The sequence below is a fragment of the Eumetopias jubatus genome, unplaced genomic scaffold (genome assembly GCF_037043125.1).
Source record: "Eumetopias jubatus isolate StellerSeaLion01/CBP00866 unplaced genomic scaffold, mEumJub1_p1.0 scaffold_30, whole genome shotgun sequence".
NCBI lineage: Eukaryota > Metazoa > Chordata > Mammalia > Carnivora > Otariidae > Eumetopias > Eumetopias jubatus.
This window is the reverse complement of record NW_028274836.1, coordinates 1253184-1269510: the sequence shown is the minus strand read 5'-3', so window position 1 is coordinate 1269510 and position 16327 is coordinate 1253184. Positions and strand designations below refer to the sequence as shown.

General features: G+C 65.7%; 1 protein-coding gene across 1 annotated transcript in view; it reads left to right on the top strand.

Annotated features, from left to right (window-relative positions):
* OBSCN (obscurin, cytoskeletal calmodulin and titin-interacting RhoGEF) overlaps positions 1-13973 on the top strand; it is a 127034-nt gene extending 113061 nt beyond the window's left edge. The window contains exons 84-109 of the mRNA XM_088020475.1: positions 866-1045; positions 1975-2062; positions 2335-2456; positions 3024-3136; positions 3286-3454; positions 3615-3696; positions 4116-4316; positions 4823-4883; positions 5300-5377; positions 5701-5873; positions 5971-5997; positions 6586-6738; positions 6849-6894; positions 7026-7103; positions 7472-9368; positions 9919-9996; positions 10151-10261; positions 10432-10599; positions 11223-11345; positions 11508-11678; positions 11936-12020; positions 12236-12475; positions 12723-12946; positions 13097-13172; positions 13366-13515; positions 13661-13973. Coding sequence (XP_087876601.1) covers positions 866-1045; positions 1975-2062; positions 2335-2456; positions 3024-3136; positions 3286-3454; positions 3615-3696; positions 4116-4316; positions 4823-4883; positions 5300-5377; positions 5701-5873; positions 5971-5997; positions 6586-6738; positions 6849-6894; positions 7026-7103; positions 7472-9368; positions 9919-9996; positions 10151-10261; positions 10432-10599; positions 11223-11345; positions 11508-11678; positions 11936-12020; positions 12236-12475; positions 12723-12946; positions 13097-13172; positions 13366-13515; positions 13661-13838 — 5072 coding nt within the window. The 3' untranslated portion in view covers positions 13839-13973. The remainder of the gene's footprint in view (positions 1-865; positions 1046-1974; positions 2063-2334; positions 2457-3023; positions 3137-3285; positions 3455-3614; positions 3697-4115; positions 4317-4822; positions 4884-5299; positions 5378-5700; positions 5874-5970; positions 5998-6585; positions 6739-6848; positions 6895-7025; positions 7104-7471; positions 9369-9918; positions 9997-10150; positions 10262-10431; positions 10600-11222; positions 11346-11507; positions 11679-11935; positions 12021-12235; positions 12476-12722; positions 12947-13096; positions 13173-13365; positions 13516-13660) is intronic.
* Positions 13974-16327: the final 2354 nt, after the last annotated feature.

Here is a 16327-nt window from a genome sequence, read left to right as displayed (position 1 = left end):
GCTGGTCACAGGTGCATATACTGGGATCAGGATGGCCCATTGTGGTCGTTCCCAGCCTGCTGTGCAGTGGGGGCTGTTGGCGAGGTTGACACAGAGGGTGTTCGTGTCAGGGGTGTGCTGATGTCTTTGGACTGGGTAAGGACAAGATGGGTTCCCCAGTGTCAGAGAGGGCAGACAGACAGCAGACTGCCCAGTTGTCTCTCTGTCCTGGAGGGCCCGAGGATACAGAAGATCGGCAAGAGAGAGGGTCTGGGGCAGGGGAGAGCTCCAGGCAGGGGCACCTGCTGGGAATGGAGTGGTGGGCATCCCTGGGCATGTGTGCGGCTGTGGTGTGGCTGTACCAAGTTACCTCCAGGTAGAAGAGGAAAACATCCTGGGAGCTGGGGGCAGAGAGCCCACATGTGGGACCGTTGGAGGGTTCCCTCGGGGGCTGTGTGGGAAGCTGGGGTAGGGGCCAGTGAGGATGCGGTGGCCTGGGTGGGCAGGAAGGGGCCCCTGGTCCCTGGCAGCATCAGGCTGTCCCCAGGCTTCCCTAGAGTGTGGGGCTGGGTCCACCCTGGCCTGGGTGGCCCAGTGCCCTGGGGCCTGGAGTGGGCCATGGGGTGGGGGGAAGCCAGTCCCAGGGTGAAGGGGTGGGATGACCTGAGACTGAGGACAAACCAGGACAGAGGGTAGGTACCCACGCCCTCCTGTCCTCAGAGGAGCCCGCATGCTCCTGAAGGCCCTGAGTTCACTGCCTTGAGTGGGTGGGTGGGGCAGGCAGCTGGGAAGGGCAGCCTCTGAGGCTTGGGACTAAGTGTCTGGAGCCTTCTTCTGGGGCCCAGGCCACCTCTCACCCCTGCGCACTGACCTGCCTCTCTCGCAGATGCTGCTGTCCGTCCCGCAGTTGCCCTGGAGCCAGCAGACCAGGAGGGCACGGTGTGCACCAAGGCTCCAGGACCCTCCATGTGGGACCGTGCTGGCCCCAGCCCTGGCCCCGGGGGGCCACCCAAACTCCAGGACGCTGGCCCCCAACTCCCAGGCATGGAGGATGCAGATGCACCTGGTAAGGCCCAGCGGCTTCAGGCTGACCACCTAGTGCCACCTGCTCTAGAGTCCCCCCTGTGCTGGCCCCAAGCTTGGCCACCCCAGGTATCCATCCTGTGTGGGCGAATGGGCAGGGCCCTGGGGACCGTGACATCCCAAGGGCTCCATGCACTCAGCCTCAGTCTCCCCATGTGTGAAATTAGGCAGGGGAGCGGGTGCTGGGAGGTTCTTCCCCAGTGCTTTTGTCCTGGGAGCCAGAGGCTTTGGTGGTCAGTCCTGGGCAGAAAGCCTGGGGAACCTGTGCTCCTGGGTAGCTGAGGAGGTGAGGAGGAGGGAAGGAGAAGTAGGGGAGGGAAGAGGGAGGAGGGGGGAGGGAGGAGAGAGGGAGGAGAGGGAGGAGAGGGAGGAGAGGGAGGGGTAGACCCCCCACCACCCCGGACAGACGAGGCCCCCCAGGGCTATGCCCCGAGGCCCCGCCCCCGGAGGCCATGCCCAGAGGCCCCGCCCCCGGAGGCCATGCCCCGAGGCCCCTCCCCCGGAGGCTATGCCCCGAGGCCCCTCCCCCAGGGCTATGCCCCGAGGCCCCTCCCCCGGAGGCTATGCCCTGAGGCCCCTCCCCCAGAGGCCCCTCCCCCGGAGGCTATGCCCCGAGGCCCCTCCCCCGGAGGCTGCTGCACCTATTGGGGCCCTGCACGGTGGCTGGCGAGGGGAGCCTCGGGGCTGGTGGCCCAGGCTGGGAGCTAGGGCAGGGCTCTGGGCTCTGTAGGGAGGGCGGGAGCCCTGGGTGTCAGGAGTGGGTGTTCCCTGTCCGTTCTTACCCACAAGGCCCTGCAGCCCTGGAGCCCCGGCGCTGTCTTGTGCTGGGCCTGGAGGACGGCAGGGGGCACATGGTGGGGGACAGTCCCAGCTCCATCCCAGTGTCTCACTAGGCCCCTTGTCTCCTACCAGTTGAGCCCCAGAGAGCGTCACAGCCTCTCCCCCAGGAGCAGGACTCAGGGGCCCATGCCGAGGGCCAGGGACGCATCGTGCCCATCCGGTAACCTCCCTGGCGTGCTGGCTGGGGGCAGTTCATGAGAGGGACAGCCCAGGGGCAGAGCACGGAGGAGAGGCGGCCCTCAGGATGAGGGGTGTTGGGGGAGCCCTCTCATTGCCCAGGGCTGGGTGTCCTCTCTGTACGTCCCTTCCCGAATCGTCCGCTGCCGCTCAGGGAGGGGGAGGCATGCACCCCCATCTGTGGTGAGGCTTGGCCGCCCGCGCTCCAGAAGTGTAGCAGACAGTCAGACGGCTCATCCAGCTCCATGACCACAGGATGGAGGGCACAGCCCGGCCGGGGGCAGGCACAGTGGAGCTATGGGACGTCCACAGCCAAGTGTTCACGGAGACCACCCGTAGGACATACGTGTACCAGGCCAGCGACACAGCTACCAGAAGTAGGTTACACATGTGCTCCCCATGCCCTGGGCTGCAGCCGGGGCGGCGGGGAGGGGCACTTGTGCGGAGGAAACTGCGAAGCCACCTGGCCTGTTCTGGCCTTGCTGTGGCCGGGGCCTCACTGCCCGTTTCTTTGCATTCCCTAAGAGGGCCGTCCCTGGCAGAGGTGAGCTCTCTCTCACTGGGGGTGCTGACAGGACTGAATTGGATGTTGGGTGCCCCTTCCCCCAGCAGGGGTTAGCCCCCTCTGCATGCCCCGCCCTTGGACAGCTAGGGTCTAGGCAGGACAGACAGGTTAGACGGAAGGAAACACTGAGTGGCCATCAGGGGCCCGGGCAGAGTCAGGAGGGGATTGTCCTCATCTGGGGAGGCAGGTGCCCCGAGGGAGTATCTCAGGGCCTGGCTGCCCACCTGGGGTGTCAAGACAGGCCCAGGGTCAATGCTGGGCCACCAGGGGGTCTCTGACTGCAAGCCCCATTGACGAGTCCATGCTGGCGGGGCTGTGGTGGGCAGGGCGGGCGGCACAGACTGGGTCCCCCCCTCACAGGCTCCATCCTGCACCCCAGGGCCCCCGTCCATGCAGGTCACCATCGAAGATGTGCAGGCACAGAGGGGGAGCACAGCCCAGTTCCAGGCGGTCATTGAGGGCAACCCGCAGCCCATGGTGACCTGGTACCGGGTATGGACAGGCGCCGTGTGGGGGGCCGGGCTTGGGGAGTGTGTGGCATTCCCACCCGACAGCAAGGCGCTCACCGGAGGGCGGGACAGCCTGCCTTGCAGGGGTCTCCAGGTTGGGCTGATGGTCGCCCCACCGGCCTGTGCCCCCAGGACGATGCCCAGCTGGTGGATGGCGCCCGGCTCAGCCAGCAGCAGGAGGGGACCACCTACTCCCTGGTGCTGAGGGATGTGACCCAGCACGACGCTGGTGTCTACACGTGCCTGGCCCGCAACGCTGGCGGCCAGGTGCTGTGTAAAGCGGAGCTGGTAGTCCACGGGGGTGAGTCGGGGGATCCCTCCTAGAACCCGAGTGTCTGCTCCTTGCGGGCACGGGGGGAGGGTGGTCTGTGGCCTCTCACAGGAGGCAGCACAGGGATGCTGCTCTTGGGGGAAATGGACATCTTTACCCACACCGAGGGCTTCTCGCCCCTCGACTGCAGGAGACAGCGAGCCGGGCTCAGCGAAGCAAAGCTATCGAAGGAAACTGCGCTCCTTCTACGAGGTCAAGGAGGAAATTGGAAGGTATGGTCCAGAAACCCAGCCCCAGGAGCCGCTGCCCCGCCCCTAGTCCCCGCCCCTCAGCCCCGCCTCCCCGAGTCCCTCCCCGAGTCCCCGCCCTCAGCCCCGCCCCCCGGGTCCCCGCCCCTCAGCCCCGCCTCCCCGAGTCCCCGCCCCTTAGCCGCGCCTCCCTGAATCCCTCCCCGAGTCCCCGCCCTCAGCCCCGCCTCCCCGAGTCCCTCCCCGAGTCCCCGCCTCCCCGAGTCCCGACCCCGCCCCCCCTCCGCCCCGCCGCCCGCCCCGAGTCCCTGCCCCGGGAGCCCAGGCCTTTCACAAGCACCGCCCCGGAAGCCTGCTTCCCTGGAGGACTCCTCCAGCCCCGACCCGGACCCCGACCCCGGGGAGCCTGTCGCAGGCGCCCAGCGTGGCTCCCCTCCTCCCAGGGGCGTGTTTGGCTTCGTGAAGAGGGTGCAGCACAAGGGAAACCAGATGTCCTGCGCAGCCAAGTTCATTCCCCGGCGGAGCAGGACGTGCGCCCACGCGCACCGCGAGCGGGACATCCTGGCCACGCTGAGCCACCCGCTGGTCACCCGGCTGCTGGACCAGTTTGAGACGCGGAAGACCCTGATCCTCGTCGTGGAGCTGTATCCCGCCGTCAGCCGGAGTGCGGAGAGGGGCGCGCCCTGGGCGGGCGGGGCTCCGAGGGCCACGCCGGGCCGGTTGTTCTGGTGTTGCTGGACACGGCACCGTCCTTGCGGCTCCGGCCCCACGGGCCCGGCACTTGGGCGGGGCTGTGTCCCCAGGGTCCAGGACACGCCTTCACTGGGCCGCTGCCGTGCCCCGCGTGGCCTCCCCAGCAGGGCCGTGTGACGTCGGTGGCTGCCCCCAGCGCTACCGCTGAGAGGGTCCCCAGGCTGCCCGGCCACGGTCCAGCGAGGGTCAGACACGGACGACTCGCTCCCCTCCCGCTCTGCTGCTGCCGCCCACTGACCTCAGCCCTTGCCCTCAGGGCCCCTGCTCCTTCCACCCTGGTCAGCTGAGCACCACCCTTCCCAGCGTGGCTCCCGTCCCCACCCCAAGATGACTTGCCAAAGGTGTGTGGGGCTGGGTGGGTTCCAGACTCCAGAGCTTTTCCTGACCTGAGCCCCAGGTGCTCGTCAGAGGACCTGCTGGACCGTCTGTTCAGGAAGAGTGTGGTGACAGAGGCTGAGGTGACTGCACGGTGTGCTGCTCCCCGTGCCAACACAGGCCCCCAGCGCTCCCCAGCTCCGAGACCGTCTGAGGTTGCCCAGGGCCGCATGGCGCGTGGCAGCTCCTCAGCAGAGCTCTCCAAGCCTTCCCACGGCCTCCCCGTCGCGGGCCCTGCGGGGGCCATGCTGCCTGCCCCCGAGACACAGCGCTTCCTGCTTTGGCCAGGCTGATCCACCCACCGCCCGGCTGGACGAATCCTCTGGCCCTGGGGACCGGGGGGCGGGGTCTGGGAGCCTTTGTACATGGCTGCCTCGTGGGACCACCCCAAGCTCAGATCTGACGGAAGTGGGGGCCCTGCAGGTGGGCGTGGCACAGGGAAGGAAGTGGAGGAAGAGGTGGACCATGGCTCGCACCTGAGCCCTGGCCTTTGTTGCAGGTCAAGGTGTATGTCCAGCAGCTGGTGGAGGGGCTGCATTACCTGCACAGCCACAGCATTCTCCACCTGGACATAAAGGTACTCGGCTCCCTTGGGGTCCCCAAGGCCTGGGGAAGGACAGGTGGGAGCCTGGGGCCTGCTGGCTGGTGGGGGAGCCACAGGCCGACCACGTCTAGATTCCCTGTGAGGCCTTGGTTGCCCCTGGGGGTGGGGGGCTCTTCCACGGGGGTGCAGCTGGGATGAATTGGAGGCTGTCCCCAAAGGGCACTGAAATGCACCCCCAGGACTGTCCGCGGTCCCACACTGGCTTCACCGTTGCCTTGAAACAGCCCATCACAGACCCGGGGGTTCCCTGCAGCCCCTAGGGCATGGCCTCACCCCTCCCTGACTCTCCCTAACAGCCCCCCAACATCCTGATGGTGCATCCTGCTCTAGAAGACATTAAAATCTGCGACTTCGGCTTTGCCCAAAAAATCTCCCCAGGAGAGCCACAGTATAGCGAGTATGGCTCCCCGGAGTTTGTGTCCCCGGAGATCATCGAGCAGAACCCTGTCAGCGAAGCCTCTGATGTCTGGTGAGCTCGCAGACCACAGCCCCTGACACATGCTCCCTCCCCACCCCCGACGCCTCAACCCTGAGCACACACTGTGACTGTGGTTTTGTTCCTGCAGGGCCATGGGGGTCATCTCCTACCTCAGGTGAGCAGACCCCTGCCTCTGTCAGCCACCTCGTCTGAAGCCTGCCCTAGACCCCCCCCCCCGCCCCCGCATCAGGCCCGTGGGAGGCTGGAGCACTACCGGCCAGCTGCCCAGGTCAAAGACCCAGGCCCCACAGGGCAGCTCTTGTGTGAACCAGCCGTCAGCCAACTGAGAAATGGTTTACGCTGAGCTCTTTCCTTACGTACGCTGTTCCGGTGTTCCAGAGGGACTCTGCCTGGTCCCCAGGCAAAGCAGTGAGCTGTGTCCCTAAAGGGAGGGTCTGGGTGGTTTGCAGAAAGGTCCCTCGTCACAGTCCCTGCTGCCCTGAGGATGCTGCTGGTGTAGACAGCACCTGGATCCCGGGCTGAGGCTGGGTACACACGCCAGGCTGACCCTTGATCCCCGTCCCAGGCTGAGGCTGGATCTCGGGGCTAATCTCAGACCATTGGAGGGCTCTCAGGGCTGCATGGGAGTGGCACTGTGGCCACCTCCAGGCAGGACTGGGTGCTCCCTTGTCCTGGCCACCTGCCCCCTATGGATCCAGAAAACCAGGTCACATCTGAAGGCAAGTCGTGTCTCTGCTTTTAGCCTGACCTGCTCGTCACCGTTCGCTGGTGAGAGTGACCGAGCCACGCTCCTGAACGTACTGGAGGGGCGGGTGTCCTGGAGCAGCCCTGCGGCTGCCCACCTCAGTAAGGATGCCCAGGACTTCATCACGGCTGCCCTGCAGAGGGCCCCAGAGTGAGTGCCCAGCCCTGCCCCCCCCCCCCCCCCCCCGCCCAGGGTTCTCTTAGGCCTGGGCCTGGGCAGCCGAACCCCTGGCCTGAGCCCTGGCCTTCCTCTCCTCCTAGTGCCCGGCCCAGTGCAGCCGAGTGCCTCGCCCACCCCTGGTTCCAGGTGAGTCCGAGGTGAGCCTGAGCAAGCCTGCACAGGGAGAGAAACTGAGGCCAGGAGGGGCGGAGGCCTGTGTGGGCCACCGGGTGCACCAGGGTCTCCCCTCACCGCCCCTCTCACCTGGGCGCCCTCAGAAGTCCGTGCCTGCAGAGGAGGCCCACTTCATCAACACCAAGCAACTCAAGTTCCTGCTGGCTCACAGCCGTTGGCAGGTGAGCTGGGCAGCGTGTGGGAGTGGTGGGGCGGCGCGGGGACAGTTAGGGTGCGGGGGGAGTTGGGGACAAGGGAAGCCAGGTCCCGAGGGCTGGCTGTGCGTCCCCGCCCGCCTGGCCTGGGAGAACAGGAAGCCTCGCCCGGCGCTGGCCCTTCGTTGGGGTCTGCGCTCTCCGAGCCGCCGGGGCAGGTCCGGGCGGAGGTGCGTGCAACTCCAGCGAGGGCAGGGGCAGAGCGGCAGAGCCCTAGGGCCCGAGGAGTGGAGCTTGTAACGCTCCCAGCTCCTGGGTGCCCCGTCTGCGCCCAGTAGGAGCCGGGGCGGCGCGGGCCCACGGCCGACGCGCCCCTGTCCTCCGCACCCCCCCAGCGCTCGCTGATGAGCTACAAGTCCATCCTGGTGATGCGCTCCATCCCCGAGCTGCTCCGGGGCCCGCCCGACAGCCCATCGCTCGGGGTGGCTCGGCACCTGCGCGGCGGCGCCAGCAGCTCGTCGTCCTCGTGCTCCGACGGCGAGCCGGCGCCTTTCGCCCGGGCCAAATCGCTGCCGCCCTCCCCGGTGGCCCACTCCCCGCTGCTGCACCCTCGGGGCTTCCTGCGGCCGTCCGCCAGCCTGCCGGAGGAGCCCGCGCCTCCGCCCACGCCGGGCCCCCGCGCGGAGGCGCCCGCCGCCCGGGGCTGCGTCCCGCGGGAGAGCGTCCTCCGCAGCCTCTTGTACCCGCAGGCGGGCGAGGGCGCGGAGCGCGGAGGCCCCGCCGCGGGCGGCCGGCGGCACCTGCTCTCGGGCGGCTACTTCGCCCGCGCCCTGCCCGGCCTGCGAGAGCCGCTGCTGGAGCACCGCGCGCGGGAGGAGGAGGCCGCGCTCGCGGCCGGAGCGCCCTGCTCCGAGGCCGCCCTGCGGCGGCCGGACTGCAGCGCCCGCGGGGCCCCCGGCCGCGGCCGCTCCCTGGAGCTCGGCCGGCCGCCCCCCGCCGCCTCGGCGCCTGAGGCCGGTGGCGAAGCGCCGTGCCCTGGCCCGGCCCGCTCGGACCTCCAGGCGGACTCAGGGGAGAGCTGGCCGGGAGGGCTCTCGCGTGCCAGGGACACGGAGCGTCCGGAGGGATCCCGGCAGGAGCCGGGACTATTTCCGCGCACCGGTGGCGACCCGGGGTCCGCTGGGCAAGAGGGGTCATCGCAGGACAGCCGCGGGGGGCAGGCGGCGCCTTCCTTTCATCCCCAGAGGAGTCCTGCTCCGCCGGAAGGCTGCGGCCCCGCTCAGGCTGTTACACCACAACCTTCTGGCTCCTTCCCTGCAAAGCCGGGCACGGGGTCCCTCCTGGCACCCTTGAGCTCCTTTCTCTCTCCGGCCGAAGGAAGCCCCCAGCCAGGCTCTAAGAAGGGACCAAAGCGCACCCCTCTCCCTGGGAGGCCGAGTCCCCCCAGCTCCCCAGGGCTGGCCTCCCCAGTGGGCGCGGAGCCTGGCCCCTCCCAGGCCGCGGAGCCGGAAGACGCATCAGAGTCTGAGCCCAGCCCGCAGCGCCCTCAGGAGCAGGCCACCACGCGCAAGTTCTCACTGGGGGCGCGCTGTGGGGGCTTCGCGGGAGTGGCGGGCTACGGCACCTTTGCCTTTGGCGGGGACGCGGGGGGCATGCTGGGGCAGGGTCCTCTGTGGGCCAGGATGGCCTGGGCCACCTCTCAGTCCTCCGAGGAGCGTGATGATGCTGGGGCCCAGAGCCCACCCCCCCAGGCTAGCGCAGAACCCCTTCCCGAGGGCAGTGGGGCACCCCCACGGGCCTCCCCAGAGCTGAGCTCGTGGGAGGACTTTGGTGGGGGCTCCCAGGTGTCCCTGGTGCAGATCCGAGACCTGTCTGGGGACGCAGAAGCAGCCGACACCGTGTCCCTGGACATCTCAGAGGTGGAGCCTGCCTACCTCAACTTGTCTGACCTGTATGACATCAAGTATCTCCCGTTCGAGTTCATGATTTTCAGGAAGGTCCCCAGGCCACCAGAGCCACCGTCGTCCCCCGAGTCTGAAGCCGAGGGGCCCTGGCCGGGCGCGCCGGGCCCGCCAGCCAGGTTGCAGATCACCGAGGAGCCGGAGGACATGGACACTCTGCTCAGGGAGGCCCCCCGCAGCAGGAAGCGCAAGTGGTCGCCCCCCTCCAGCGGCCTCTTCCACTTCCCAGGAAGGCACGCCCTGCTGGAGGAGCCCGTGGAGCTGGGACTGCGCCGGAGGGTGAGGGCCTCCGTGGCCCACATCTCCCGCCTCCTCAGGGGCCGGCCTGGAGGTGACTCCCCCACCCCACCCCTCTCTCCCCTCCGCCCTGGCAGGTGCACCCTGGGGCACCTCAGCTCCCATGCGGGGAAGGGCTGGGGTGATACAGAAGCCGCTCTCTCCAGGGTCCCCCTCCCCGTGCCACACACCCAGCCCTGTTCCTGAGGCCACCCATGTGGCCTCAGCCTCTCCCCACGTGCATCTGGGCCCAGCGTGGGGACCTAAGGAGGCTTGGAGACACTCACATAGAGAGCATCCAACCAGGCCAGCCCTGCTGGCCCGTCCCTGACCCTTGGGCCCTTGGCCAGGCCTCCCCAGGCACCACGGGCTCCCGAGTCTCACCTGCCCCTGGTGCCCTTGTGCAAGGTAGACCGATCCTGACAGGGGTGGGGAGGGGGTGGTGTCTGCAGCAGAATAGCTCCTTTGCGACAAAAGCCCCTGGGATCTGGGCTCTTCTGCCACGTGGGGATCTCTCCACGGGCGGCTCCGAGTTCCTCCTCTCACGCTCCCAGGGGAGCTGGGCCCCTTGCGTGCGTCTCCCAGAGGTCTCTTCCTCCCTGCAGGTCTGGAGAAAGAGAGCCCCCCCAGGAAGAAGGCAGGCCTGGCTTCCTTCCGATTGGGCCTGAAGAGCAGGGCCCGAGGTGGGTGCACTGCCCAGGGCCCGAGCCACACTGCAGCCTGGGGGACCCAACTGTGGGGGAACGGAGCCCCTCCCTGGTGCCCAGACCGGCAGAGGGGGCAGGCTTACATCCACAGGGCTTGGAAAGCTTGCCTGCCCCCCTTTCCATGCCCTAGCGCCATCATTTCTGAGGGAGCTCTCAGATGAAACGGTGGTCCTGGGCCAGTCCGTGACTCTTGCCTGCCAGGTGTTGGCCCAGCCAGCTGCACAGGCCACCTGGACCAAAGGTCAGGAGGAATCCTGGGGCTGGGGCGGGGGGGGGGAGCAGGAAGGCAGCGGGTGCCCCTTGCGGGCATTGCTGTTATTGTACAGAGGGAAACGGGCCCCAAGAGGGCGGGCGTCTCAAGGCTGGGTGCCCATTGGAGCTGCCCCCCAGGCCTGCTCTGTCCTGCTGCAGACGGGGCTCCCCTGGAGGGCACCAGCCGCCTCCTCATCTCCTCCACGCTCAAGAACTTCCAGCTTCTGACCATCCTGGTGACGACTGCTGAGGACCTGGGGGTGTACACGTGCAGCGTGAGCAACCCTCTGGGGATGGTGGCCACCACGGCTGTCCTCCGGAAGGCAGGTGAGTGGGCCGCGCCAGGCCCCCTCAGTGGGACGGGGCGCAGACTGAGTCTAATGGGCCGGGAGACCGCCTGTCACTTGGTGAGTCGGTAGGTGCTGCTGCCCTTCACTGAGGAGGCCCTTGGAATGGGATGCTTACCACCCGGTTATCCACGTTGGGGCTGCAGAAGGCCTGAGCTGGCTCTGCAGACTGGGGCCCCCACGACCAGGAAGCAGAGGATGCAAAACAGGGGCCGTGGGACTAGCTTGATTCCCAGCAGTGGCCAACCACCAAGTGTCCAGGCTGCCGGGGGAAGCTGAGTAGCCAGGACAGGCCCCTCTGATGGGAGCCGGCGGCTGGCAGAGGGTAGTCAGGGAGGGCCACTCCGTGGCGGGTTGCTGATGTACGCCTGTGGGAGGGGAGCCTGGCAGAGCAGACCCCTCCCGAGGCCCCCACCAGAAGTGGCACCGGGCCCCTCTACCAGCCGGTGCTGGAAGGGGACCCTGACTGAACGGGTCCAGGGGGATGGTGGGCTCAGGGACCTGGCAGCAGGTGCAGGAGGGTGAGGCCGGGCTGGCTGGGGCTCTGCGCGGCATTGGAAGCCGCGGGGAGCCCCCCTCAGGCTGCCAACCCTGGACCTCCAGAGCGCCCCTGCTCTTCCCCACGCCCTGCCATTGGGGAGGTGTATGCTGACGGGGTGCTGCTGGTCTGGAAGCCCGTGGAGTCCTATGGCCCTGTGACGTACATCGTGCAAAGCAGCCTGGAAGGTAGGGGCCCTCCGTATGGTCTCCCCTCCTGGGCAGCCCTGGTGTCCGCACAGGAGGGCCGCAGGGCGGTGCCCCTGGGTGGCTTTGGGAAGAACCCAGTCACCTGGGGGTCTCTCCACCCCCTGACCCGGGCTGTCCCTCACCTACTCGCGTGTGGCCCAGGTGGTACCTGGTGTACGTTGGCTTCCGACATCTTTGACTGCTGCTACCTCACCAGCAAGCTTTCCAGGGGCGGGCTGTACGCTTTCCGGACGGCCTGTGTCAGCAAGGCGGGCATGGGTCCCTACAGCAGCCCCTCAGAGGAGGTCCTCCTGGGAGGGCCCAGCCACCTGGGTGAGCTGCGCTGGGAGGCCTGGCGGGGTGGTGGGGGCGGCGTGCCCTGCCACTTCACTCAGTTACACACACTCCCTGGGATGCTTTGTTCTCACCGGTAGGCCCCTGCCCCCAAATGGCCCAAGGGAGGAGACATCAAAGTGTGGGAGTTCACAGAAGGGCCCCCTGCTAGGGGGCCTGGGAAGGGGTACGGGAGACAAATCGGGGGGACTGGGGCTGTAGGGGTGCCTCCCAGTCACTGGCTCCTATCCCCACAGCCTCCGAGGAAGAAAGCGGCACCCCGCGGCCCGCCCAGCCCCTCCCCAGCGCGCAGACCTTCGCCTTCCAGGCGCAGATTCGAAGGTGCCATAGCCCATCGCCTCCCTGGCTTTGCCTGCTCTCACCCCAGCCCCCTCCGCCGCCACCCCTCCCTTCTCACATCCGCACAAGTTTGGTGCAGAACCTCCGCGCCCCCCTCCCCGAAGGCGTGGGTCACCTCCCGCTGAGCTTGCTTTTTCTGACACTGGGAAGGAGGGCGCGTGGGGGGCCCTCACAAGGCTGGCCGGTGCTGCTCCCAGGGGCCGCTTCAGCGTGGTGCGGCAGTGCCGGGAGAGGGCTAGCGGACGCGCGTTGGCCGCGAAGATCGTGCCCTACCGCCCCGAGGACAAGGCTGCCGTGCTGCGCGAATACGAAGCGCTCAAGAGCCTGCGCCACCCGCACCTGGCCCAGCTACAGGCCGCCTACCTCAGCCCCCGGCACCTGGTCCTCATCTTGGAGCTGTGCTCGGGACCCGAGCTGTTCCCCTGCCTGGCGGAGAGGTGAGGCCTGGCCTGGACGCGGGGCCGCGGGCGTGACGGCACACACGCCGGGGCAGGAGCGGCGCGAGGTGCTGCCCGGCTCACACCTCCCCGCCCCCCTCCCGGCCCCGCCCCCACCGGTCAGCCCAAAGCCGGGGAGCTGAGCAGAGCGGGGAGGCGGCCCTCCCAGGCCCAGAGAGAGAGCGGCTGTCCCCGCGCCCCCTCTGCCGTGGATGGAGCCGAGCCCCCCCTCCCCGTGCGCCCCCAGGGCTTCCTACTCGGAGTCGGAGGTGAAGGACTACCTGTGGCAGATGTTGAGCGCCGCCCAGTACCTGCACGCCCAAGGCATTCTGCATCTGGACCTCAGGTCGGAGAACATGATCGTCACCGAGTACAACTTACTCAAGGTCGTCGACCTGGGCAACGCCCAGAGCCTCGCCCAGGAGAGGGTCCTGCCCTCCGAGAGGTTCAAGGACTACTTGGAGACCATGGGTGCGCAGGGAGCGGACGCCAATCTGACCCGGGGGAGGGGGGGGGGAAGGGTGGGCCAGCAGGAAGCCCCGCCCCCCGTCCTGCCTCCCTCCCCGTTGCCCTGCACACACCCAGCCTCTCGCCTGGGTGCTCCGCTGTGTCCTCCCCCAGCTCCGGAGCTCCTGGAGGGCCAGGGTGCCGTCCCGCAGACCGACATCTGGGCCATAGGCGTGACAGCTTTCATCATGTGAGTCCCCCAAGCGCAGGGGCGGGAGACTGGGGATCCACCCCGGGTGCCCCCGGAGCCCCCGTGTGTCCTCCATCCGAGGGGGACCTCAGATCCCTGTGCCTCCCATCCATCGGGGGGGACCCGAGAGCCCCCGGTGCCCCCGCACATCCACCCGAGGGTGACCTGAGTCCCCTGACCCCCGCGCGCGCAGGCTGAGCGCGGAGTACCCCGTGAGCAGTGAAGGGACCCGCGAGCTGCTGAAAAGCCTGCGCAAGGGGCTAGTCCGTTTGAGTCGCTGCTACGCGGGGCTGTCCGGCGGCGCCGTGGCTTTTCTCCGGAGCACTCTGTGCGCTCACCCATGGTAAGGCGGTCCCGCCGCATCGACCACCGGGTCGGCCGGGTCCAGCCCCCTCCCCCAACCCCGCCTGGCCCACTTCCCCCCCGCCTCCCTCTCCAACCCGGCCCCGGCTCTGAGAGCTCAGCTGACAACTTTGCCCTCTCTCCAGGGGCCGGCCGTGCGCGTCCAGCTGCTTGCAGTGCCCGTGGCTAACGGAGGAGGGCCCTGCTGGCTCCCAGCCCGCGGCCGTGACCTTCCCCACAGCGCGACTGCGCGCCTTCGTGCGCGAGCGAGAGAAGAGGCGGGCGCTGCTGTACAAGAAACATAACGTGGCCCAGGTGCGCTGAGCACTTGGCCTGGAAGAGAGGATGTGTGGGGGGGGGGGGCGGCGGGGAGTGGTCGACCTGCTGGGCTTCACCCCCTACTCTTCCCCTAGGACTTGCTGTATATGCACACACACGCCAATAAAAAGCAGAAACGGACGAGGTGTCATCTGTTTCTTTGCTTTGTCTTGTTTGGGGAAGGAGGTGAGGGTCCTGACCCCTCACCTGGGGTTTGGGGGTGGGGGACCAGGCAGCAGAACTGCCCTTCCCTGTGGAATGGCTGCCAGTGAGGCCTCCCGGTTCACGGAGTGGAGGAGCCAGAGTGGCCGGGGCAGCCTCACCTGCAGTGACCAGCTCATCCAGCTTACGGTCCTGCACAAACTGGGACAGTTGGTCCCCAGCCTCGCCCCACCGGCTGGCCTCCAAGGCACCGCTCCTGGGGCTCCTGGATGCTCGGAGGTGCACAGATTGAAAACCATCAGCCTGGTCCCGTGGTCACCTCCCGGGCCTGGTGTGGCCTCCAGGATTGGCCGTAGCAGCCCCTTCTCAGTCGGAGGCAGAAAGGAGCCCGGCGAGGGAGCAGCCAGGCCACCGGGAGGGAGGCAAGGGTGGACTCCTGTATGGGAAGGCCGCAGAGGCTGCAGGAGGATCCTGAACCCTCTGAACCCCACCTACATCCAGCACCCCCCCCCCCCCCCCGGCGCCTGCCAGGACTCCCTTCTGGGACACGCCCACCGTGCCCAGGGCCTCTCTCTGAGCCCTCTGCGGAGAGTCCCTCCACAGTGCTGTAGCTCTGATGATGCTTGTTCACACACATGATGAACACACCTCTGGTCTTAGCCCTCACGGTGTGCATCTGAGCCGCCTCTTTCCTCTCCATCACATGCTCCCCAGCCTCAGCTGGCCATGTCCACATGGAGCCTGGCTCTGTGCATGGGGACCCAGGTGAGCCTCTGAGCAACTTGTCTGAGGCTGCATTTCTTTGGTAACCTCTGGGCTGGATGCTGGGATGACATGGCCTTGTCTCAGCCTGTTTAGATCATATTTTGCAGAGTCAGCCCAGCTTCAGCTCGCAGGTGCTGAGAGACATTCCCTAGGGATGCATGCACAGAGACCATGTCTCCTCCAGAAGCTCAGCTTCCCCCAGTCCTTGCTGCTTGCTGGCCGGGTTCCCCAAGCACAGCTCTCCTGGGGAGTTCTGCCTCTTGGGCTCCGGGCACCGTGGCTAGTGCCTTCTCACAGCCCCGTTTTGGACTCACCCTTCCGAACGTCATGTGGTATGATCCATGGCCCTTTGCCCAGACTGAACCCTGCCGGATGAACTCAGTCCCGAAGTCCTCGCATCTATCAGTTACGTGTATTTTAATGGGTGGGTTGTTTCTAAAGATCAAATCTAATGTACTACATTTTGTTTTTAACAGCTCTGTTGTATTTTATTAGATGGTAACTTTTTCAATTAAGTTTTTTCTTTTGAGATCATTTGTTGAATCACAATGCAGTTGAAAGAAATACTATAGAAAGAGCCCAGTCACCCTTTACCCAGTTTCCCCCAATGGCAGGATCTGACAAAACGATAGTGCAATAACAACCAGGATAGTGACATTGATATAGGCAAGCCACAAAACATTTCCATCACAGGGATCCCTCATGTAACACGCCCCGCCCCCTTTTTATGGCCAGCATCACTTCCCTCGCATCTTAACACTCTTCAACCATGGCAACCAACAGTCTGTCTTATATTTGTTACTCTTGTGATTTTAAGAATGTAGTAACTTCTATGTAACCTTTTAAGATTGGTTTTTCCCCCCCTCTGGTAATTCATGAATAGAGTTGCAAATGTCAGTTGTTTGTTACTTTTTACTGGTGAGTAATATTCCATGGCATAGATGCTCCACAATCCGTACAGCCATTCACCCACTGAAGGCCATTTAGATCCTTCCCAGTTTGGGGCTATTTCATATAAAGCTGCTATAAACGTTCATGTACAGATTTCCGTGTGATCATAGTCTTCATTATTCTGGGATAAATGCCCAGGAGTGCAAATGGTTTCATTTGCCATCTGTATCTTCTTGGGTGGAATAACTGCCCATGTCTTTTGCCCATTTTCTGATAGGACTGTTTATTTTGAATTTTGAGGGTTCTGTATGTATTCTGGAGACGAGTCCTTTGTCGGATATGTGATTTACAAATATTTTCTCCCACCTGGCCGCCTCACTTTTAAGCATCCTCTCGCCAAAGCCTTTCAGAGAGCAAGGTCTAAATTTTTAGAACATTGTAAGTGGTAGCACAACACATAAGACATAAACTATATCATTTTAAGTGTACAGTTCAGTATTGTTAGTCATATGCATATCGCTGTGCAAGCGTTACTGCTAACCATCTGTATGAGCCTTTCATCTTGCAACACGGAAACTCTGTGCCCATTAGAAAAACAACTCCCTATCTCCTCTTCTCCCAGCCCCTGGTAACCACCATTCTACTTTCTGTTTCTACGGATTTGACTGTTCTAGATA